The sequence below is a fragment of the Panthera leo genome, chromosome B3, assembly GCF_018350215.1.
Source record: "Panthera leo isolate Ple1 chromosome B3, P.leo_Ple1_pat1.1, whole genome shotgun sequence".
Lineage (NCBI taxonomy): Eukaryota > Metazoa > Chordata > Mammalia > Carnivora > Felidae > Panthera > Panthera leo.
In genome coordinates, this window is record NC_056684.1 from 70,465,739 (window position 1) to 70,488,469 (window position 22,731).

Consider the following 22,731-nt stretch of genomic DNA (forward strand, 5'->3'; position numbering starts at 1 on the left):
TCTGTAACCGTGGCTTTCATCTCTGAATCCCAGCATGATAATCATGTTTTAAAAACACAACTTTAGGTGCCTGCGGGGCTCAGTCAGTTGAGCATCTGGCTCTTGATTTCACCTCAGGTCATGAACTCACAGTTTGTGATAGTGAACACCGTGTCTGGCTCTGTACTGACAGCATGGAGCTTGCTTGGGATGCTGTCTCTCCCTTTGTCTGCCCCTCCCCCTCTTTCTCTCTCAAAAAAAATAAACATTAAAAAAATTAAAACATAAGTTTACATATCACTTCCACAACTAACGGCATACTGATAATAGTGTCATCCCTTCCATAACTTCCATCTCATTTTAAATCACTCCATATAAGTAATCTTTACTTATTTCTGGTTTCTTCCTCCTATTTGTATTTTTGAAAAAATAAATATGTGCTATGTTGGTGGGAATGCAAATTGGTGCAGCCGCTCTGGAAAGCAGTGTGGAGGTTCCTCAGAAAATTAAAAATAGACCTACCCTATGACCCAGCAATAGCACTGCTAGGAATTTACCCAAGGGATACAGGAGTACTGATGCATAGGGGCACTTGTACCCCAATGTTTATAGCAGCACTCTCAACAATAGCCAAATTATGGAAAGAGCCTAAATGTCCATCAACTGATGAATGGATAAAGAAATTGTGGTTTATATACACAATGGAATACTACGTGGCAATGAGAAAAAATGAAATATGGCCTTTTGTAGCAACGTGGATGGAACTGGAGAGTGTGATGCTAAGTGAAATAAGCCATACAGAGAAAGACAGATACCATATGGTTTCACTCTTATGTGGATCCTGAGAAACTTAACAGAAACCCATGGGGGAGGGGAAGGAAAAAAAAAAAAAAGAGGTTAGAGTGGGAGAGAGCCAAAGCATAAGAGACTGTTAAAAACTGAGAACAAACTGAGGGTTGATGGGGGGTGGGAGGGAGGGCAGGGTGGGTGATGGGTATTGAGGAGGGCACCTTTTGGGATGAGCACTGGGTGTTGTATGGAAACCAATTTGACAATAAATTTCATATATTTAAAAAAAAAAAGGTTCTCTCTTAAACAACAACAAAAAATGTGCTAAATAAAAAATAAATAAATAAAATTCTTGATAAATAGGAAACTTAAGGTCTGAGTCACACTGACAGGTTTCGAATGGTATTTCCTATAATTCCTAGCAGTGTGACCTTGGGGAAGTTAATTAAACTTTCTGTGCTTCAGTTTTTCCTTCTGTAAGTTGGGAGAAATAATAGTATATGCCTCAAAGGACTATTGTCATTATTAAGAGCGTTAGAATAGATGAAATATTCAGGACAGCACGTGGCCCATAACATCAGTAGATGTTAGGTACTATGCCTTTGTTCCATCAATGATGAAAATATTTGCAGGAATAAATTAACATAGTACCTAAATTATTAAGTATGTATTCGTCCTACTGAAGACAATAGTTCCTTCATGCATTTTAATGGTGTCTATTTACATTTAAGCATGTTACTATTTGACTTAATATATTTTTATTTTTTTAATTAGTTCCTAATTTAGATTCTGTGTAAATGCATAATGGCTCTTTTCTACCCAGTGACCCTGAATTTCTGTGACTTTAACATGTGATCTTCAGTCAGCATTAAGTACAAAAAAATTCCCATGTTTACTGATATTATCAATCTATATCTTCTCTAACAATTTATGTAAAAAGGTGTTATGATTCTCAAAGAAATTCTATTTTATTCATTCTTTGATCTTTTTCTACAGTCCCTCACTCATAGATGATGTTCAATAATATTTGTTGATCCAAATATACAAAAACTAAAATTTTTGGTTTCATATCAGCCAAAAGAAAATTGCTTTTATTTTCTTCTACATGCTAATTATCCCTGTATAGTTTGTAGGAAACTAAAAAAAAAAAAAAATTCTCTTTTAGAGGCTCTGATTCTTTTCTTTGAAAAATAGCTCTATGTTGATAACTTAGGAAGTTTTATTTAAGTATTAAAATTAATTTACTAAAGATGACTCTGAAGAAACTAAACAGGATGCATATTGAAGAATAACTGAATGCCACAACATAAGAAAACTTACCTTTAGATAGGTAGCGGCCCTGAGTTTTTCACTGAACTCCTCTAACAGCAATAGTTATGACCATGTATATTACCTGTAAATTATATGTACATATCACCACAATAATATATACATTATAAACTATAATTGAAATTAAAGAATATTTCATAAATGTAGAGAACTCTAAATGTTGTTTTCTTATACTCAAGCAGCTTACTTGCTTGGGAATGTACGCCCTAGTTTAGATCCTACTATTTAAGAAAGGTAGGTGGCTCTTTTTCTGGAGTGAAATTTCTCAAAAGCCTATCTTGTGAAATGTAGACCATTAACTCATTACACGTGGCACTCCATTTCTGGAAGAGAAGCCAGGAAGCCTTTGCAGGGCACAAAGAAGCTTTCTCACCTTAGGCAAAATAATCAAGATGATAGAGTCTGTCTTTAGTTTGTCTGTCTCTACTTAACCTTTGTCAACCCAGTGTTCTCTCTCCTTCTTACTACTCCATCTTTTTTTTTTTTTTTAATTTAAACTTTATCTTAAGGGGGGTGCCTGGGTGGCTCAGTCAGTTAAGTGACCGACTTCGGCTCAGGTCATGATCTCACGATCCAGAAGTTCCAGCCCCGCTTTGGGCTTTGTGCTGACAGCTTGGAGCCTGGAGCCTGCTTCGGATTCTGTGTCTCCCTCTCTCTCTGACCCTCCCCGTTCATGCTCTGTCTCTCTCTGTCTCAAAAATAAATAAACATTAAAAAAAAATAAATACAAGGTCATCGTGTTCCTTTGTTCACACACCTAGTGAAACCTGCAGTAGACGAGATAAATGTCTAAACTTCTGTTTCTTTTTCTGGAATTAAGGAAAAGTACTATAGGGGTCTGAAACTCATTTGCAAAAATCACCTGTATGGACATCTCTTGTTACTGTCGTATATATATAAAAACTTTTAAAGACCTACTGTAAAGTATTAAAAGTGGTTATCTCTGGGTAAGAGAGTATAATAGTTTTTATTCTTTATCCATTTATGTATTTGCTGAGTTTTTCTTTCCTGCAATAGGCATATAATCTTTTTAACCTGAAAAAACAGCAAAGCTCTTTTTAATTTACAAGTTTCAGTTTTTTAATTTAGGAAAATCAAGTAATAAGATGAAATAAAAGTATCTTTCATGAGAACACATAGAGATAATAACCATTAATTTAAATATATATCCCTAGGGGCACCTGGGTGGCTCAGTCAGTTAAGGGTCTAACTGGGTCAGGTCCTGATCTCATGGTTTGTGCCTTTGAGCCCCACCCAGTGGGCTTTGTGCTGACAGCTCAGAGCCTGGAGCCTGCTTCGGATTCTGTGTCTCCCTCTCTCTTTCTGCCCCTCTCCTGCTTGTGCTCTGTCTCTCTCAAAAAATAAATATTAATATATATTATCCCTATATATACAGTACATATTCTTTTATAACCTACCACTAACAATATATCATAAATATTTCCCCATGTCAATACAGTACTTTTATACCAGTTTTTTAATGTACTTGTGGTATTTTTATTTTATGGAATTTTTCAATTTTCCCTGTTATTAACGTGTAATAACCTTGCTTTTATTTAGCTAAACTTACAATTATACATAACTATTTGTTTAGGAACTCAGAAATTTTTGACTTATTGTACCAAAATTTACACCACTAAAATGATCTGTAAGAATATTTATTTTTCACCTCATTCTTTATTGAATTGGTCATTTGTGTGTGTGTGCGTGCGTGTGTGTGTGTGTGTGTGTGTGTGTGTATCATGATTTTGGCTCAGGTCATGATCTCAGAGTTCATAGATGGAGCATCCCATCAGGGCTCTGCACTGAGGGGGACCTACTTGGGGTTTTCCCTCTCTCTCTCTCTCTCTCCCCCCCCCTCCGTCCCTCCCCTGTGCACACACACGTGTGCTCTCTCTCTTCAAAAACAAAACTTAAAAAAAAGTTTTTATATAATCAATTAGATTCATTATTTTTAAAATTTATTAAAAGGCATATTACTTAATTCAGTATTTAAACAAAACATTTAAACATTAAGCAAAAGCATATTTAAGTAGTTAGGAGTTAAAGTTCGAAAGGTTTCATCTTCCAATGCTGCCTATTATTGGAAAGGGGAGTGCCAGTGTTGGGTGGGGTGGTTGTAAAGGATGGCATTTTTATGGAAATCAAAGCCTTATATTAAAGAAAATTAAATTCTGTCCTATAAATTACAGCTATCAATAAAGAGTTGAAGGAAGGTAAGGAATGGGTTTTCTCAGCATGCTTCTCAACTTGAAATTTCTGTCTCAGCTAGCTCGTCAGTTTTCCTAATACCAGGGTAAGGAGACTTATAAATAAGCTAATCTCTTTTGCATATTCCTTGCAATTGGAAATATACTACTCCTAACCTTAATCTCTTAAAATAAGCCAAGGCTTACTATAAATATTTTCCACAGAAATATGAAAATCCCAGAGATTTTGTTGATCTGAGGATACTCTAAGACCCTGTAGGCCTAGAAATGATTACATAAGAATCCATCTAATATAGAGAGCTTTAAACACCAGAAAAATTATTACATGTTATTAATTCAGGTGAAATTTTATAAGTGATAAGGAATACAGGCATATTTTCGTATAAATAGAATTCTTGGATCACTCAGTCCTGTAATTTGCAAGACACACAGTGCTCAGACTATATAACTAGCAACCAGACCAAATCTTAATCCAAATCTCTGCCTTTAACTATTTACTTTTGAGTAATTCCATTAATTCTGTACCCTATAAACTTAAAAAAGCATGTGCCCTTCCGCCCCAAAATTATTATAGGGTAGATTAAAGGTAAAAGGACAAACAGGGGAGCCTGGGTGGCTCAGTCAGTTAAGCGTCTGACTTAGACTCAGGTCAGGATCTCATGGTTTCTGAGTTCGAGCCCTGTGTCAGGCTCTGTGCTGACAGCTCAGAGCCTGGAGCCTGCTTAGAAATCTGTGTGTCCCTCTCCCCCCCGCCCCCCGCCCTCCCCTGCTTGTGCTCTCTCTCTCTCTCAAAAATAAACATTAAAAAAAAATCTTTGAAGTGAAAAAAAACTCCATAAGAGACAAACTACAAGTAACATACAATAAAGAAAATGGGCTCTACAACTTTTCCTAATGAAAGTGAGCTAGAGATTTTTATGTATGTTACTCTTTCTGAGCACTGTATTACGGATACTTTACTCACTAGCTGAGTCACCAAAGCCAGTACACAAATACTATAAGATCCATAAAATAATAGAGACTGAAGTAATCATTGTAGTTCACATTAAACTAAGAATGGTTCAGTGCACACAGTGTTTATAAATTGCCCATCAATAGTTTTTAATTAGAAGAACCAATGATGCCATTAAAATAACTGAAATAACTAAATATAATCATTTTTTTTTTATTTCACTGATTTTTCCACTTCGAAAACCTTTTTTGGTTTCATCCAGTTAGAAATGATGTGTGTGTATGTGTGTATGTATGTACACATATATGTATGTATGTATAATACTTGATTCAGTCATTTCCAAAGCACAAGGTCTAAAAAAATCTAGAAGTTATTAAATACAGAATAAAATTGGATTATTATATGTACCCTATAATTTTTGGATGAGATAATTAGCTTCCATTTCTTGTGTGCTTATGTGCTAAGAATTCTATAAGAATGTAGACAGAAATATAGACATATACAGAAGTACAAAGTATATATATGTATATATACATATATATATCCTACTAGATTATGCACACATATATAATCTTCAGCAAAAAATGCATATATATACATATTATATGTACATATAAAACCTAGAATGCACACAATAACCCTTCAAGTATATTCTATCATTATATTACCAAATCTCAAGTTAAATAATGCAAGCAAGTAACAAGGCCAAAATTTTCATTGTAAAAATTGTATGCTAAGCATTCTAATAATGGTATGTTGGCATAACTATTTGCATGGAAATCAGTGCAACAACTAAAAAACTATATGTGTGTCTATATGTGTAAAGAAGCAAGTGAATTTAAGCAAATATATTGACCATTAACTGTGTCACTACACTAAGTGCCATATAATCAGAAGTAAGCTTAAAGATAACAGTCACTGAGTGTGCAGAAGAGGGTCTGAAGTTTAGTTCCATGCGGAAAAATGAACTCAATCAGAGCATTAAGAGGGAGCTCAAACATGCATATACAAGTCAATCTCATTCCTATAATTAGAGTATTATATTAAAATAGTTCATTTACAGAGACCTATTTGAAGTGGCAGAAGTATTAAAACTTACATGAATCAACATGCAGTCGCCATACAGACTCACTAAGAGAGGTTGGAATTTGTTTACTGTTTTTATTTCAGAAGTGTCACATGTATAACCTGAGGTGTCATGACGATATGAGAAATGTTATTTTCATATGGTTTGCAATAATCCTTGTGCTTTACACATTTTATTTAAAAGGAAGTAAGGGTGACGATGTATTTCTCAATGATGCATAATTTTGTCCCACTGGGACCATTGTTAACAAGCACTTTTATATTAGAGACCAGTAAATATTATTTCTATCTAGGGATTCACATTACTGAAAAATCATGTTCCCAATTTATCTACACATTAGTTACTTTAATGCCTTACTATAACTGATATAGCATTCGTTTTCTGTGAAAATATATCCAAAGGCAAGTTTCTGAGTGTTTTAATTAGACTGTTCTTATAAAGTAACTCATTCTCTCTGCAGGTTCAATTCTGTCCCAATCACTAATATTAGCACTTTTGTGGAATACCTATTGTTTTAGGCCTCATTCTAATACTGTAAAGATAGGTATAGCAAAATATTACAATATTGCAAAACTATAAATCACTTAGGCCAAATAGAATATGTCATTTTTGTCTGTATTCCCCAATTAAATTTAATTCAGAAATTTATAAAAATTGAATACTACATGCAAAACTGCAAATAAGATTTCAAAACGTAAGACAAAGCGCTTATCTGTAAGTAGCTTGCAAATGTGAAGGGCAATTAAAATAAACAATGTAACATAAAATTCAAATAGAAGATCATATGTATTATAAATATATGTATATATGTACATGCATAAATTTAAAATATTTTTTTAATTTTTTTAAATGTTTGTTTATTTTTGAGAGAGACAGAGACAGAATGCGAGTCGGTTAGGGGCAGAGAGAGAGGGAGACACAGAATCCAAAGCAGGCTCAAGGCTCCGAGCCGTCAGCACAGAGCCCGATGTGGGGCTCGAACTCATAGAGCTGTGAGATCATGACCTGAGCCGAAGTCAGGGGCTCAACCAACTGAGCCACCCAGGCACCTCACATTTAAAATATATTTATAAATATATGTACAATATACATTTATAATGTTTTAAATATATGTATATGTGTACACACATATTTATAATATATAATATGTTTATAAATATATATGTATAATGCATGTATATACTTTATAATGTGTGGAACATCAGGAGAGATTATGTTGGAAAGTTCAGAAAAGATAAAAGTGAAAATAAGGAAAAGAGGCTGGAGGAAAAGGATGAGGTAAATACAAAAGAGACAGAAGAAGACAAAAATGTATATTTGCAAAGGACCTTAAATGAGACATAAATGTTGTGAAAGGCAGAGATGGTGATGGAAGATTCCATGACACATACAGACAAATATAAAGGCATGAGTAAAGAAAATTATAAGTAATCTAAGAACAGATGCTCTAGATTGGCTAGAGTATAGCATATGTCAGAGTTTTATTGGACCATATTTTAGAGTATCTTAAACACAGTTCTTAGGATTTTGTAATTGTTGGAAAATGGAATGCTACTCACCTTTTCAGTGCAGGGGAATATGCTTTAGGAATATGTATCTGGCAGGGGTTGGGGAATTAACTAAAGCGTATAAAACGCTAGAGGTGAGTACTTCAAAACTCTCTTGTATGCCTACTGAAGTTGAGAATGGGTATAGACGAAGAAGGACAAAGGAAATAAAAATTTGGGAGATTGGATATTCAGACTTAATTATCTGCAAGCAAGTATCAAGAGGGAAAGAAATCAGAATATAAAAAAAACCCAGGAAGTACCAGAGGGATCTCTAGTCCAGGGCATTTCAAACTTTGATTCATGGAACCCTGGGGGTATTGTGCAAGTGGCCCAACGTATTCCTAAAGGGAAATGAAGGTTCCAGATCTCCCTCTAATCTACCTTTGTAAGAGCGGGTTTATGATTACCTGTTAACATAGTAAGCTCCTATAGTTTTACATTTTAACAAAAAGTTTCTCAGTGCTTATTTTTATTTTGGCTGAGAAAAAATTAAGTAGGTACCTTCTGCACATGAGGAAATGAAATTCAAGGAAGTTGAACTGTAGAACAGATCTGAGGGTAAAAACTATGTCTCCTAACTGAAAGTCCAACCCTTTCCACCACAGTGGACAAATTAGTTCAACCAGTAACAGTATTGGAAAAAGGGTGCCCCTTGCAGTAGGAATATTTTGTAGACTTTTAGATACTCAGTAGCTGCTTATAAATCACTTTGAGGAGGGGACAATTTTGCTTAGAACTTTTCTATACGTTTGAGAAATAAATTAGCGTTTTTATTTAGAACCTTTCTGTGGAATGTGAGTAAAAACATAGCTTTTACTTTCACTATGTTTATGCAGAGAGTGTTTTTTGGCCTTAATAGCAGTAAAGCCTATTGATTAAACAATACTTATTGAATGCCTACCATGTACCAGGAAGTTTTCCAAGCTTGATGGATATAGCAGTGAATAAAACAAAATGCCTGCCCTCAATGAAGCTTTTATCAGGTAGTTGGGAGAAGTAGACAGTGAACAAAATAAATAAGTATACAATATACCTTGTCAGATGGTAGTAAATGCTATGGAGCAAAATAGAAAGCAAGGAAGCGTGATAGATACTGTTGAAGGTGTTGCAGTTGTAGATGTAGTTGTTAGAGAAGACTTCACTGAAAGGATTCGTTTAAGAAAAGACCTGAAGGAAGTGAAGAAGTAAGACATGCAGATATCAAAAGGAAGAGCATTTCTTCCAGGAGGGATATCAAATGCAAAGAGCCTGAGGTAGGTGCCTGGAATTTTCTAGAAACATTAACAATAACAGGTTGACTAAAGCAGGGTGAACAAAGATGAGAAATGTTTGAGTCATATTAGAAGAACTAGACATATTGGGGCTTACCGGTCACTGTAACAACTATAGTTTCAATATGCATGAAACAGATGAAACCTTTGGAAGGTTCTGAGCAGAGAAGTGAAACAATATGACAGATCTTATTAGGATTACTTTAACTGCCATATTAGAGTAGACTGAGAAGTGTGGAAACATAGAAATTTACTAGGAGTAAGTACTTGTAATAATCTAAGCAAATGATGATGATTTGGATCCGGTGGTAGCAGTAAAGGTTAGAGGTTGTGAGAAGTGGTCAGATTCTGAGAATACTTTGAAAATAGACTCAGTAGAATTTGCTGATCTATAACAAGAGATGTAAGAGACAGTATGGAGGATAATTCCAAAGCCCTTGGACTGATCAGTTGGAAAGATGAAGATTCCATTAACTGAAATTGATTTCTCCATTTACCTGAAGGAACAGGTATTTGAGGGTTTTTGGGGAGTCCAGTTTTAGACTTGTTAAATCTGGGACAGAGGATATCCAAGTGAGGATGGATAATGAAGTCTGGAAATTGAAGGAGAGGTCCAGTTAAAAATATAAAGCTATGTCTCATCACCATATAGTTTTTAAAGCCTTGCGGTTAAATGAGATTAATGGTGGAGAAAGACTCATGGTAAAGACTCTCAAGGAATGAGCTCTGGGGTAATCTAAGAGGTCAGAGAAAGGAGGAGGGATCCAAAAGAGATTCAGAAAGCACCTCCAAAAATATATAAAGGAAGCCAGTGTTCTAAAGGCCAAATGAAGAGTGTTTCAACAGGGAGAGTGTGAGCAGCTGTATCAAATATTGTACAACTGTGATAGATCAAGTAGGATGAGGATTGGGAATTGATCTCTGGATATAGCAATAGAGAAGTCACTAGTAACCTTGAAAGAAGCAGTTTTAGTGGAATATGGAGCTAAAAGCCTTCCTGAAGTGGGCGCAAGAGAGAAAAAGAAGAGAACTATTGGAGGTAGCATGAACAAGTCTTCAGAGGTTTCCCCATAAATATTTTGTTTATGGACAAGGACAAAGTTGAGAAGTGGATCAAGAGCTAGAGAAGAATTGATAACAAAAGGTTTTTCTTTTTTGCTGTTTCTTTTTATTTAAAAAATTAACTGTAAATGGTGAAAAAGTTCAAGAAGGAAAGCAAAATTGATTACATAAAAGTGAGGGAAAAAATAGTTGAAACCTTGAAGCCCATGAAAGAAAACAATGAATTAAAAAAATCATCTGGGTTGTTTTTGTTTTGTAACAAATGCAGAAGACAATGAAAGTTATGGAGATGCTGAAACAAATCATGTATATGAAGGAACTATCAAATTATGTTAGCCTAAAGAAAGACAAAAGAAAACCTTAAACACCTGCCCAAATATGTAATGACCTAATCAATGATTATAAATTTTAAAATTTATTCTGGGAAGCTACTCTAAGACTGGTTCTTCTATATGGGAATTTTAATTAATTTAAAATTTATCATTGTCAGTGACCTAAAGTAATAAGTAGGTATTTAACATGTATAATTTGAATTAAAATCTTACATCTCTTGGAAAAAGTTGATGAGGAAAATATAATTCTGAGTGCTCCTTTGGGCATTTGCAATATAAGTCATGATCCTAACTTGTGTTTGATACACAGAATCCATTGAATATACTTTCAAATTAATAGATGTAAAATACAATAATGAACAATTAATGTTTTTTTTTTCCATTATGGTTAAATTCTTATTTTCTCATCTCCTTTAGTTTACTTATCATGATTGAATGAATAAATAATTTAGTAAAAGAGGACATTATATTGCAGAAGTACATGTATAGAAAATTAAATACTTTTCTGTAAAAGAAAATCAGACCTCAATAACTAGATTGCCATATTCCAGAGTGGAGAAACTGAATATTATATAAACAAAATTCACGGATAGTTTCAAATAATTATGCAATCCAAACTGAGCCACACTATGATATTGTGCGAAGTATATGAGATATATTGACAATTTGTTTCCAAAATTAATTAATTTACTTATTTATTTATGTAAAATATGTTTATTGGAGTGTTGGTGTGGTAACAAAACAATAGGGGGACCTCAAAATACAACAGCAGAAAGTTATTTAAATTAGGAATCCCGTTACAATTTTGTAACAACTCTGAGGTTATGCTATGCTCGCCACAATTGTAACTACCATTTTTACCATGCAACACTATTTCAATATCATTGACTGTATTCCCTATGCTGTACCTTTTATTCCTGTGACTTATCTGTTCTATAACGGCAAGCCTTTATCTCTCACTTCCCCTTATCCATTTTGCTCATGCCTCCATCTTTTCCCTATGGCAACCATCAGATTGTTTTTGTATTTATAGGTCTGATCATACACTTTGTTTCCTTATTCATTTGTTTTTTATATTCCACATAGAAGTGAAATTGTATGTTGTTCATCTTTCTCTCACTTATTTACTTAATATTATATTCTCTAGGTCTATCCGTGTTGTCACAAATGGCAAAAATCTCATCTTTTTATGGCTGAATAATATTCCATTGTGTATATACCGTATCTTCTTTATCTATTCCCCTATCAATGAGCACTTTGGTTGCTTCCTTATCTTGACTATTTTAAATAATGCTGCATTTAACATAGGGGTGCACATATTTTTTCAAATTAGTGGTTTTGTTTTCTTTAGGTGAATAGCTAGTAGCAGAATTATTGGATCATATAGTATTTCTATTTTTTATGTTTTTGAGGAACCTTAATACTGTTTTTCACAGTATATTAACTTACATTCCCACCAACAGTGCACCAGGGTTCCTTTTTTTCCACATCCTCACCAACACTTTTTATTTCTTTCCTTTTGATGCTAGCCATTCTTACAGATGTAAGATGATTTCTCATTGTGGTTTTGATTTGCATTTGCCTGAAGATTAGTGATATCAAGCATCTTTTCATGTATCTATTGGTCATCTGTATATCTTCTTTGGAAAAATGCCTATTCAGGACCTCTGCCCATTTTTCAGATTGTTTGGGGGATCTTTGATGCTGAGTTGTATAAGTTCTTTATATATTTTGGATATTAATCCCTTTTCAGATACATTAGGACTTTTAAATATCTGAGAAAATGTTTATGATATAAGGTATGGAATACTACACCAGTATACTTAACAATATAAAACCTGAGTGACCACAGTTGACTCAAGTGTTGCTGCAGAAATGAGGTGTTTTAGGCCAGTTGTCACCTGTCTCTGTTGCTGTTACCTGGCTGTGTAGCCTGGGTGGGGACCTGGCTCAGTGTTCCTGCTGCCTTTATCCCTTTGGCCACCTCCATCTGTGCTGGTAAACTCCCATCTGCTCCTGATCAGCTCAACTATACTTTTCTTATTCACAATGTGAGCTATACTTCATACTCTAAATGACAGAGTTCCAAAATGTCATGCCCAGCATCCTAGTCCAGGATTTAAGGTTTTTCCAAAACCAGAGGAATACACATTCATTGGAATATGTCAGTGCATCTGATTTAAGTTCCTGTGATGGGTTCATGGCAAACTTTAATAATTTTCCAGAGATTCATAGAATAATCTCGTAGTCTGCCCTGTACTTTTTGAACAGAAGGGTTCAGTTTATAATGCATGTTGTTTCCTGCTACTTTACTTGAAGCATGCAGTGGTGTGGATGATCCTGATTTGGGTGTTTACAAAAGAAACCCTTGTATTGTGAAATGAGCAGAATAACTGGCATAAAGCCTCAAGAAGAACCAAGGATAATATGTGATTTTAAGGAAGAACACAGGGGTTGCCTGGGTGGCTCAGTCAGTTAAGGATCTGACTCTGGCTCAGCTCATTATCTCACAGTTTGTGAGTTCAAGCCCCGTGTTGGACTCTGTGCTGACAGCTCAGAGCCTGGAGCCTGCTTTGGATTCTGTGTTCCCCTCTCTCTTTGCCCCTCCCCTGCTCATGCTCTATCTCTCAAAAAATAAATAATAAAAAAATGTTTTAAATACAAAATTTTAAAAAGGAAGAACACAAGGCAACTCCAATAACTTTTCCTTACTACGGAGTTATAGAGTTAATACAGTTTTCACAGTATGACAAAAAGATACCGCATGTGGCATATCTGTAGCAGTCATTGCTGTCTGGGTAATCTTTGATTATAATGATAATACCAAGAAAGAAGCAACAGTACGGTACAACCTAAAAATCTAAGATGACAGTGACAGTGTCCCACGATGAAGTTCTTGGGACAGGTTACACTCACAGTCCCAGTGATTGCATAGCATGAGTAGTATACCTCCCCAGAGTAAATGTTAGACTGTATTTTTTTTTTTTATCAGTTGAGGCTACCATTCTAGAGTGAGACCATCTTGGAGGAAGTTGGGGTGGTACAAGACATGGGGGCAACAAAATATGTTTCCAGTTCATAATGTTTAGTGATCTCCAAAGTAACTACATTTGCATTTCCTGCCTTCCCTTTAGACTGGTGTGCCCCAAAAATACCTGACACAGAGCATGTATGATGGGAGTCTCCTTCTGTTTTCACATGGTCTTATTGTCAGATGTCTAAAGCTTCATGTGCTCCCATATTTTGATGTCAACACAATTTTACAAATAAAATGGTAAGAAGAATAAATGGTACCAGACCAACATCAAGTGATTTTATAAAGCTGTACAAAAATGTGTGTGAAGACTCTTAAGTTCTGTATGAGGGGCAGAAAAGATGAAGGTGAATTTTAAAAGTATTACCTTGAGGGGCACCTGGGTGTCTCAGTCAGTTAAGTATCCTACTCTTTTATAAAAGAGTATATAAAAATTCATATATAAAATATATTGTTTTATATATATATTTATATATATAAATTATATATAAAATTTATTGTCAAATTGGTTTCATACAACACCCAGTGCTCATCCGAACAGGTGCCCTCCTCAATGCCCATCACCGACTTTCCCCTCTCCCCCCTCCATCAACCCTGTTTGTTCTCAGTATTTAAGAGTCTCTTATGTTTTGCCTCCTTCCCTCTCTGTAACTTTTTTCCCCCTTCCCCTCCCCACTGGTCTTCTGTTAAGTTTCTCAGGATCCACATCTGAGTGAAAACATATGGTATCTGTCTTTCTCTGCCTGACTTATTTCGTTTAGCATAATACTCTCCAGTTCCATCCACGTTGCTACAAAGGGCCATATTTCATTCTTTCTCATTGCCACGTAGTACTCCATTGTGTATATAAACCACAATTTCTTTATCCATTCATCAGTTGATGGACATTTAGGCTCTTTCCATAATTTGGCTATTGTTGAGAGTGCTGCTATAAACATTGGGGTACAAGTGCCCCTATGCATCAGCACTCCTGTATCCCTTGGGTAAATTCCTAGCAGTGCTATTTCTGGGTCATAGGGTAGATCTATTTTTAATTTTTTGAGGAACCTCCACACTGTTTTCCAGAGCGGCTGCACCAGTTTGCATTCCCACCAACAGTGCAAGAGAGCTCCCATTTCTCCACATCCTCTTCAGCATATATAGTCTCCTGATTTGTTCATTTTAGTCACTCTGACTGGCATGATGTGGTATCTCAGTGTGGTTTTGATTTGTATTTCCCTGATGAGGAGTGATGTTGAGCATCTTTTCATGTGCCTGCTGGCCATCTGGATTTCTTCTTTAGAGAAGTGTCTATTCATGTCTTCTGCCCATTTCTTCACTGGGTTATTTGTTTTTCAGGTATGGAGTTTGGTGAGTTCTTTATAGACTTTGGATACCACCCCTTTGTTCGAAATGTCATTTGCAAATATCTTTTCCCTTTCCATTGGTTGCCTTTTAGTTTTGTTGATTGTTTCTGTTGCTGTGCAGAGGCTTTTTATCTTCATGAGGTCCCAATAGTTCATTTTTTGCTTTTAATTCCCTTGACTTTGGAGCTGTGTCAAGTAAGAAATTGCTACAGCTGAGGTCAGAGAGGTTTTTTCCTGCTTTCTCCTCTAGGGTTTTGATGGTTTCCTGTCTCACATTTAGGTATTTTATCCATTTTGAGTTTATTTTTGTGAATGGTATAAGTGGTCTAGTTTCATTCTTCTGCATGTTGCTGTCTGTTAAAGCACCATTTGTTAAAGGGACTATCTTTTTTCCATTGGATATTCTTTCCTGCTTTGTCAAAGATTAGTTGGCCATACGTTTGTGGGTCCATTTCTGGGTTCTCTATTCTATTCCATTGGTCTATGTGTCTGTTTTTGTGCCAATACCATGCCGTCTCGATGATTACAGCTTTGTAGTAGAGGCTAAAGTCTGGGATTGTGATACCTCCCGCTTTGGTGGTCTTCTTCAATATTACTTTGGCTATTCGGGGCCTTTTGTGGTTCCATACAAATTTTAGGATTGCTTGTTCTATCTTCGAGAAGAATGCTGGTGCAGTTTTGACTAGAATTGCATTGAATGTGTAGATTGCTAAGAGTATCCTGCTCTTAATCTTGGCTCAGGTCATGATCTCATGGTTCATGAGTTTGAGCCCTGTGTCAGGCTTGGCACTGGCAGTGTAGAGCTGCTTGAGACTCTCTCTCTCTCTCTCTCTCTCTCTCTCTCTCTGCCCCTCCCCTGCTCACTCACTCTCTCTCTCTCTCTCTCAAAATAACTAAATATTAAAAAAGAGTATTACCTTGAATTTTTGTGAAGTTATTTTTTAATGCTAAATGGATTTTTTTGATGGATTGCACAAACTTTTATGTTAAATGTGTGAAAACAGGAATACAATTAGGATTGTTTTTACTACTGGAACTAAATTAGAGATTACTTGAAATATTTTAGACCGTAAAAGAAACAGCATTTTTGGGGCACCTGGGTAGCTCAGTCAGTTAAGCATCCAACTCTTGATTTCAGCTCAGGTCATGATCTCACTGTTCGTAATTTCAAGCTCCACATCAGGCCCCATGCTGACAGTGTGGAGCCTGCCTGGGATTTTCTGCCTCCCTCTCTCTCTCTGCCTTTCTCTCTCTCTCTCCCTGTCTCTCTCTCTCTTTCTCTCTTTCTCTCAGTAATAAGTAAACATTTTTAAAAAGAAACAACATCGTTTTGTTTATCCAATATGGATATCCACTGAAATTTTTATGAAATTAATTTCATAAAATTTAAATTACATAATAATTTGTGAAACATCCTGTCACTGATTTTAGGTAGCATATATAAGCAATTTATTAGATTAGCAACTGCATAATTATGTGAGATTTCTTTACTATAACTATATAACAAAGAACATACATAACATTTATCACTTCAAACAAATAAGGTAACTTTTAAAACAACGGTAACAAGAAGAGAAAAATAAGTCAATGTTTTCTCAAGTTTCTTGTCTGCTCAATTCAGCAAATCCAGTCTTGTGAGAGACAGGTGGGAAAGCAGCCTGTAACTCACATACCGGGTCTTCAGCTTGTGCATTGCTGATTTCACCTCTTTGTTTCTCAATGTGTAGATAATGGGGTTCAATATAGGTGTGAAGACCGTAGAGAACACAGAAAGGACTTTATCCACTGGGAAGTTGCTGAAAGGCCAGGCATAGATGAAGATACAGGGCCCGAAAAAGAGGGTCACTACAGTGACGTGGGCAGTCAGAATACTGCGGGCCTTGGCCCTGCCCACTGAGGAATGATGTTGTACAGTGATTAGGATGACTGTGTAAGAGATCAGCAAGAGTAAGAATGAAGTCACCCCCATGAGACCACTGTCCAAAAGCATCAACAGTTCAGGGACATAAGTATCTGTGCAAGCAAGTTTAATGACCAAGGTAAGGTCACAGTAATAACTGTCCACTATGTTTGGGCCACAGAAAGGCAAGTTTATAGTGAAAGCTAACTGGCTCAGGGAGTGCATGATCCCAATGACCCAAGAGCCTACCACCAGGCCTGTACACTTGTACAAGTTCATGATGGTTGTATAATGGAGAGGTTTGCATATGGCTACATACCTGTCATAAGCCATGGCTACAAGAAGCACCATCTCACCACCAGCAAAGACATGGAGCAAGAATATCTGGGCCATGCAGCCCTCAAAGGAGATAGTCTTAGGTTCATAAAGGAAGTCATGAATCATCTTGGGGGTTGCATAAGTGGCTAGAAATACATCAAGAACAGAAAGGTTACCAAGCATGATGTACATGGGTGTGTGCAGGGCAGGTTCAGAAATCACAGTGAGGACAATGAGGAGGTTGCCAAGTACAATGGCAATGTACAAGAAGTTAAACAACACAAAGAAGAAATACTGGAGCTTCCATGAACTACAGAGTCCCAGCAACACAAACTCAGCCACCCTAGAATAATTTCCTTGATCCATGGTCTCAGGCTACAAGAGAAGTACCTACAGAGAGAAACATTAATAGATTATTATCAACAGCAAGAAAAATAGGCCACAATACTGAAGGGTTTGTCTCAACATTAAAATGATTTAGAGCTAGTCCTATTAGGAAATAGTTTATCTGTAATTTTTACAGATATTTCTTCTGTCAGTTGTCCTTACTAATGAAGGAAAGCTATGAGGTGCAAAGGTAGTAAATCAACAACTCCATTTCATATATTTGTGGGTTAAATCTGATGCTAAGCAAATAACAGATCAGTATTACAAAACCACCTTCCTTCCTAGTACTACCTTCCTTGCCCTGCTTCTGTTCATTATCCACTTGGGATTACCAATAAGCAGCTTCGAGTCTTAGAGAATTCTCAAGAGACCACGTTTGCATTTACTTATCTTTTTCACTGTGGCTTTTAATATGGTTCTCCTTTGCCTCTGTCCTTTGTTTACTACTTAATCTCAACAACTACACCATTAAAAGTGTTTAATACATATTTTCTCTGAAGTTGTGATAGCTGTTTTGAAGTCAACTTCCTTGAAGCTAACATTGTATTATATGAAAATAAGTAAACAGAGATGGCAAATACATCAGAACAGAATATTGATATATAAGGTAATTATAGCAATGAAATGCAAAGATCTGATTTAGTTTAGGTAGTTGAAAAGTAGACCACTTGAAGGCCAACTATAACATGTTATAGTTGTTATAACTATAACTATAACTATAACTATAACTATAACTATAACTAACTATAAAACTATAGTTCTGCATGTTATAACATGCAGAAAACTTCCAAAGGAAGTAATTATATCCAAGACAGAGAATTTGTAGGCTTTGATTAGGATTTCTCTAACTTACTAAAATAAGGTACATTCTTTGAAAAATATTCAACAACACCATACTTTCTCATTAGGCAAAAATTGAGATAATTAACAATAAGAAATAAATAAGATAATACACAATTGAGATAATAACTTGCTGATAGATTATAAAATAATCAATTCTGCCTCTGTTCTGTCTGCAACTTCTTTGGAAGAATGGAGAAAACATTTCCAAAGAGACAGAAAAGGATTTGAGATTGTTTTTTTTTAAATTTGTGTTTTGAAACACAAGAATATTTTAACTGAAAGGAAGGCAATTTTTTTTATATATTTTTAAGAAAGAAGACTCTCACTTTTCAATTTTTGTGTTATAATTAGAAGTGATAAGTGTCAATCTCTGTAAAAAAAAAAACTGTGGTAAAAAAAAGTGATGTCAGTGGGAAAAACTATTTAACTTGAAAGTGTTTTTACATGCAGTACATGAGCATCAAACTTTTCACAACAATCTGGTGAGGAGGAAGTTGTTGTCCTTAGTTTTCATATAAGGAAATTAAGACTCAGAGAGGTTAACTAATATGCTCAATATTATACAACTAGCAAGCAAAAAATCCAGAAACTCATTCCAGTTCTTCAAAGTTCTTTTCACAGTCATTGATAGTAGAATCTTTAATGAAACCTAAAGAGTATGGTTTAAGAATAGACAAGTGGAATTATCAAGATTGGAAAATGAGAAATTAGTTTAAGAACTTGATGCAAAACCCTATTAAATATTTCTAAATGTACCATAAATGCACTTTGTGATAACAGCACTTTCTAGTTACAAAGGTAGGAAGGTGATATATATTTTGTTTTCTAAAATGGTTAATGCTTTTTGCTTAAAGGGATAAATTCTAGCTTAAAATTTATTCACCTGGAAAACCTTATTCCCTGGTAATATTTGCTAACTGGGTTGTTGCTATATTGAACTTTACAGAGATTCCCCCCCAAAGAAGCATGAAAAAAAAAAAAAAACAGTCAAGTGAATGAACAATGAATGCTGTGACAACATAACTAAAATGGAACCATTCCAAAGAATATTTAGATCAATAATTATCACTTGGAGGAGAAGGGGCATCTTCCCTGGAGCATTCTCTTGTGGGGAAGGGAATTCATATTCAAAAGGATAAAGTATGGGTTTAAGAAAAGATTGGGAGTAAAACTCTTCTTTACCATATTTTTTTAATTTATTAGTCACCTATGAAATGACAACTTTATTTTAGTGAAAGTGAATGAGAAATAGATATGGGAGACAAGAGAAGAAAAATGTCAGAAATCTTCACAGAGAGTGACACTGCATCCTTCTACTGAATGCCAATTTGTCTAGGTGCTGGACTCAGCTGGGATGAACTAGGATAAATATAAAGTGATGTTAGTATGTTTTTGTAGAGTCTCCTTTACTCCATTTTTGGAAGAAAAAAAAAACTTAGAACCAAAACTATCAGCTCAAATGTTACAGAACTTGATCCTTAAACAATTTTCCATTATACCCAAGTTAAATTTTCTGTACCACACTAACATGGATGTAAATATTTTGCCGTCAGGGCGAAGAAATTTTCACAAAACTGTAAGTCCACATATTATAAGCCATTGCTCTAAGTTTTTCTCTGTAGTTAAAGGTCATATTAACATTTCCCAAAGAGAAAATCCCAAGCAAATGGATCAAGAAAATTGTTGATATAAAATAAAGAAAACATACCTGATTTAATATCTGAAGATTTTTAAGGATGTTGAAATAAGTGTTGGCTAGTTTCGAATCAAATTCTCTTATAAGAGAGCTGTATGAAATGTGTACATATTTTTGAGCTGAGCTATCATAACTATAATAAATATTGACTTAGGCAGACTTCCTCTCAGATCTCTGTTTCACCCTTTTCCCTTTTATCATTTCTCTGTTTCATTCTAGACTGGGGATTGAACTGGGACTATGGGAGGATAGATGTGTCCCATGGTGAATGTTTTTGTCATTAGATATTCACTAGCTTGTTGAACAGGGAAAATGGCATAAGTCCGAGAACCAAACCACTTTTACCTTTCTCTCAACAACAACACAGGCGTTTCCCCTGTGTCTTTCTTATTACCAATTACATGCACTATGTTCTGATGGTTTTAGGGAAATTTTGACATGTAGGGATTTCTGAAATACTTCATCAAGAATTGAATTTTTGGTGATATTCCCCACCTTGGTGGGAAAAATAGAAAACTCAGAGAATATCTAATCGCCCACAATGGGGATGTATAATGAATTCCTCTTTTAATCTTTCTGTTAAACACCATTAATAGAGTATCCAGTGTGGATATATTTGTATTCTTAGCATAAATTCTACTTAATTATGATGTGTTATATGAGAATATCATAGCCTGTGTTTGATATGCTAATTTTTATGTAGGATTATTGCATATAGTTTTACAAGTGACATTGGCCTGTAGTATTTTGGAGTTATTTGTGCTACCACATCCAGTTTTGGTATTGAGACAACGATAGGTTCATAAAATAAGTTGGAGTACTCAGAAAAGTCTTTTTATACCCTAGTCTTACTGTTCTTTGAAGGATTGGAAGACACTGTACATAAACTTGAGTTTGTCTTGTGACCTTGTAGATTAACTTTTTTATTTTTTTCCTCAGAGACTGAAATGTTTTTATTTTTTTTTTTTAATTTTTTTTTTCAACGTTTATTTATTTTTGGGACAGAGAGAGACAGAGCATGAACGGGGGAAGGGCAGAGAGAGAGGGAGACACAGAATCGGAAACAGGCTCCAGGCTCTGAGCCATCAGCCCAGAGCCCGACGCGGGGCTCGAACTCACGGACCGTGAGATCGTGACCTGGCTGAAGTCGGACGCTTAACCGACTGCGCCACCCAGGCGCCCCATGAAATGTTTTTATTTTAATATATCATAGGAAAACATTAAAGAGCAGATGCATGGCTATTTTCATTTGACGTTGTCCAGATTTTTCCTTGTCTATCTTATTGGTATTTTAGGATATTTGAGTATTTGTTAGAAGCAGAATTGAATAGATACAGCCCTACAAAACGTATATGTCCCTGAAAAAAGTTGGATGAAAATCTTCACAACAACTTGAAATACACAGATAACAGGGACAAAATTTAGTTTCCACATGCTAAACATAATACATGAAATCTCTTCATGTTTGCAGTATCTGCGAAAGTAATCAAGGTATAATCTTTGGCTGGCGTTATATGCCTGTATTTTTTTTCAATGGTACGCCAGAAAAGGACTGGCATTCTACTTCTACCATAGTTAAAGTTCACCCTATTAATTTCCACAACATGTTCTCTGGAAGTAGGAGGAAAACGAGAAAGAGGATCAGATCTTTGTATGAAACTGTTATTTGGTGCCATATGTAAGCCTGACTAATTGGTCTTCTAGAAGCTGTAAAATAGGACATTCTGTGAAAGGTAAGCATGACAACTGGTTATCATGAATATAACCATCAAACCAGCAGGGTCTTGAGCTTTCTTTGAAGCTTATTGTGCTGGCCTGCCCCAGAAGATGTCTGCATTACTCTTTTTGCTCAAATTGTTGTGTAGCACAAGACTGCACTAGGATTAATCTGTTTACAAGAAGAAATTAAAACTACATTTTATTTTTACATGTAGGGGCTCTACTGAATAACATGCATCTGAATTTTAAGTTGCAAAGGTGTCTGAAAAGTTAATTTTTATGTGTACCTTTTTTTGAATATTTTGGTTCAAGAAAGAATATTTTAAGCTTTTAAAGTACTTCAGCTCTTAATGTAACTGTATCCATCTGCATTGAAAATCATAACCAATATGGCTGCAGTACACTTCTTAGTAGTATCCAGCACCACTTGCAGAGAGATTCTTTAACATTTTAATTGTACTTGGGTATAGGACTCTAGTGTACTTGGGTGTACTGCATAGCAATATGCAAAATGCAGAAGAGGCATTATACTGATGCTTGTCTGATAATATCACGTCTGTGTTAATGGAAGGTTTTGTGATGTATGAAACTTGTGATTTTATATATAAGTGAATGTGGTTACGTTAGTGTTGTAATGCTTAACTTTAGCTATAAAGTTATAGCACATGAGGGACTTCTGATTTATTGCAGTGTGCAGTCCTAGTTTTTACTTACATTAAAGCGTTCTGTTTAGTTTTCAATTCTATGTGCTTTAGTTCTCAGATCTTCAGATGTGTACAGATAGTTCATATTTATGTATTGCATGTAATCATGGTACTTAGCATTAATGCTTTTTGTATTATATAAACAACAAAAGCTATGTACAGAGGGAAACTTTTACTTGTTTGAATTGGTGTTTTCAAAATCCTTGGGTAATACCCAGTAGTG

At 35.3% G+C, this 22,731-nt stretch overlaps 1 protein-coding gene across 1 annotated transcript; it reads right to left on the reverse strand.

The window, feature by feature from the left end:
• Positions 1–16,553: 16,553 nt before the first annotated feature.
• LOC122222582 (olfactory receptor 4K15-like) lies at positions 16,554–17,528 on the reverse strand. Its single transcript, XM_042943148.1, has one exon. It carries the CDS (start codon positions 17,523–17,525, stop codon positions 16,554–16,556), a length of 972 nt encoding a protein of 323 aa, XP_042799082.1. The 5' UTR covers positions 17,526–17,528.
• Positions 17,529–22,731: the final 5,203 nt, after the last annotated feature.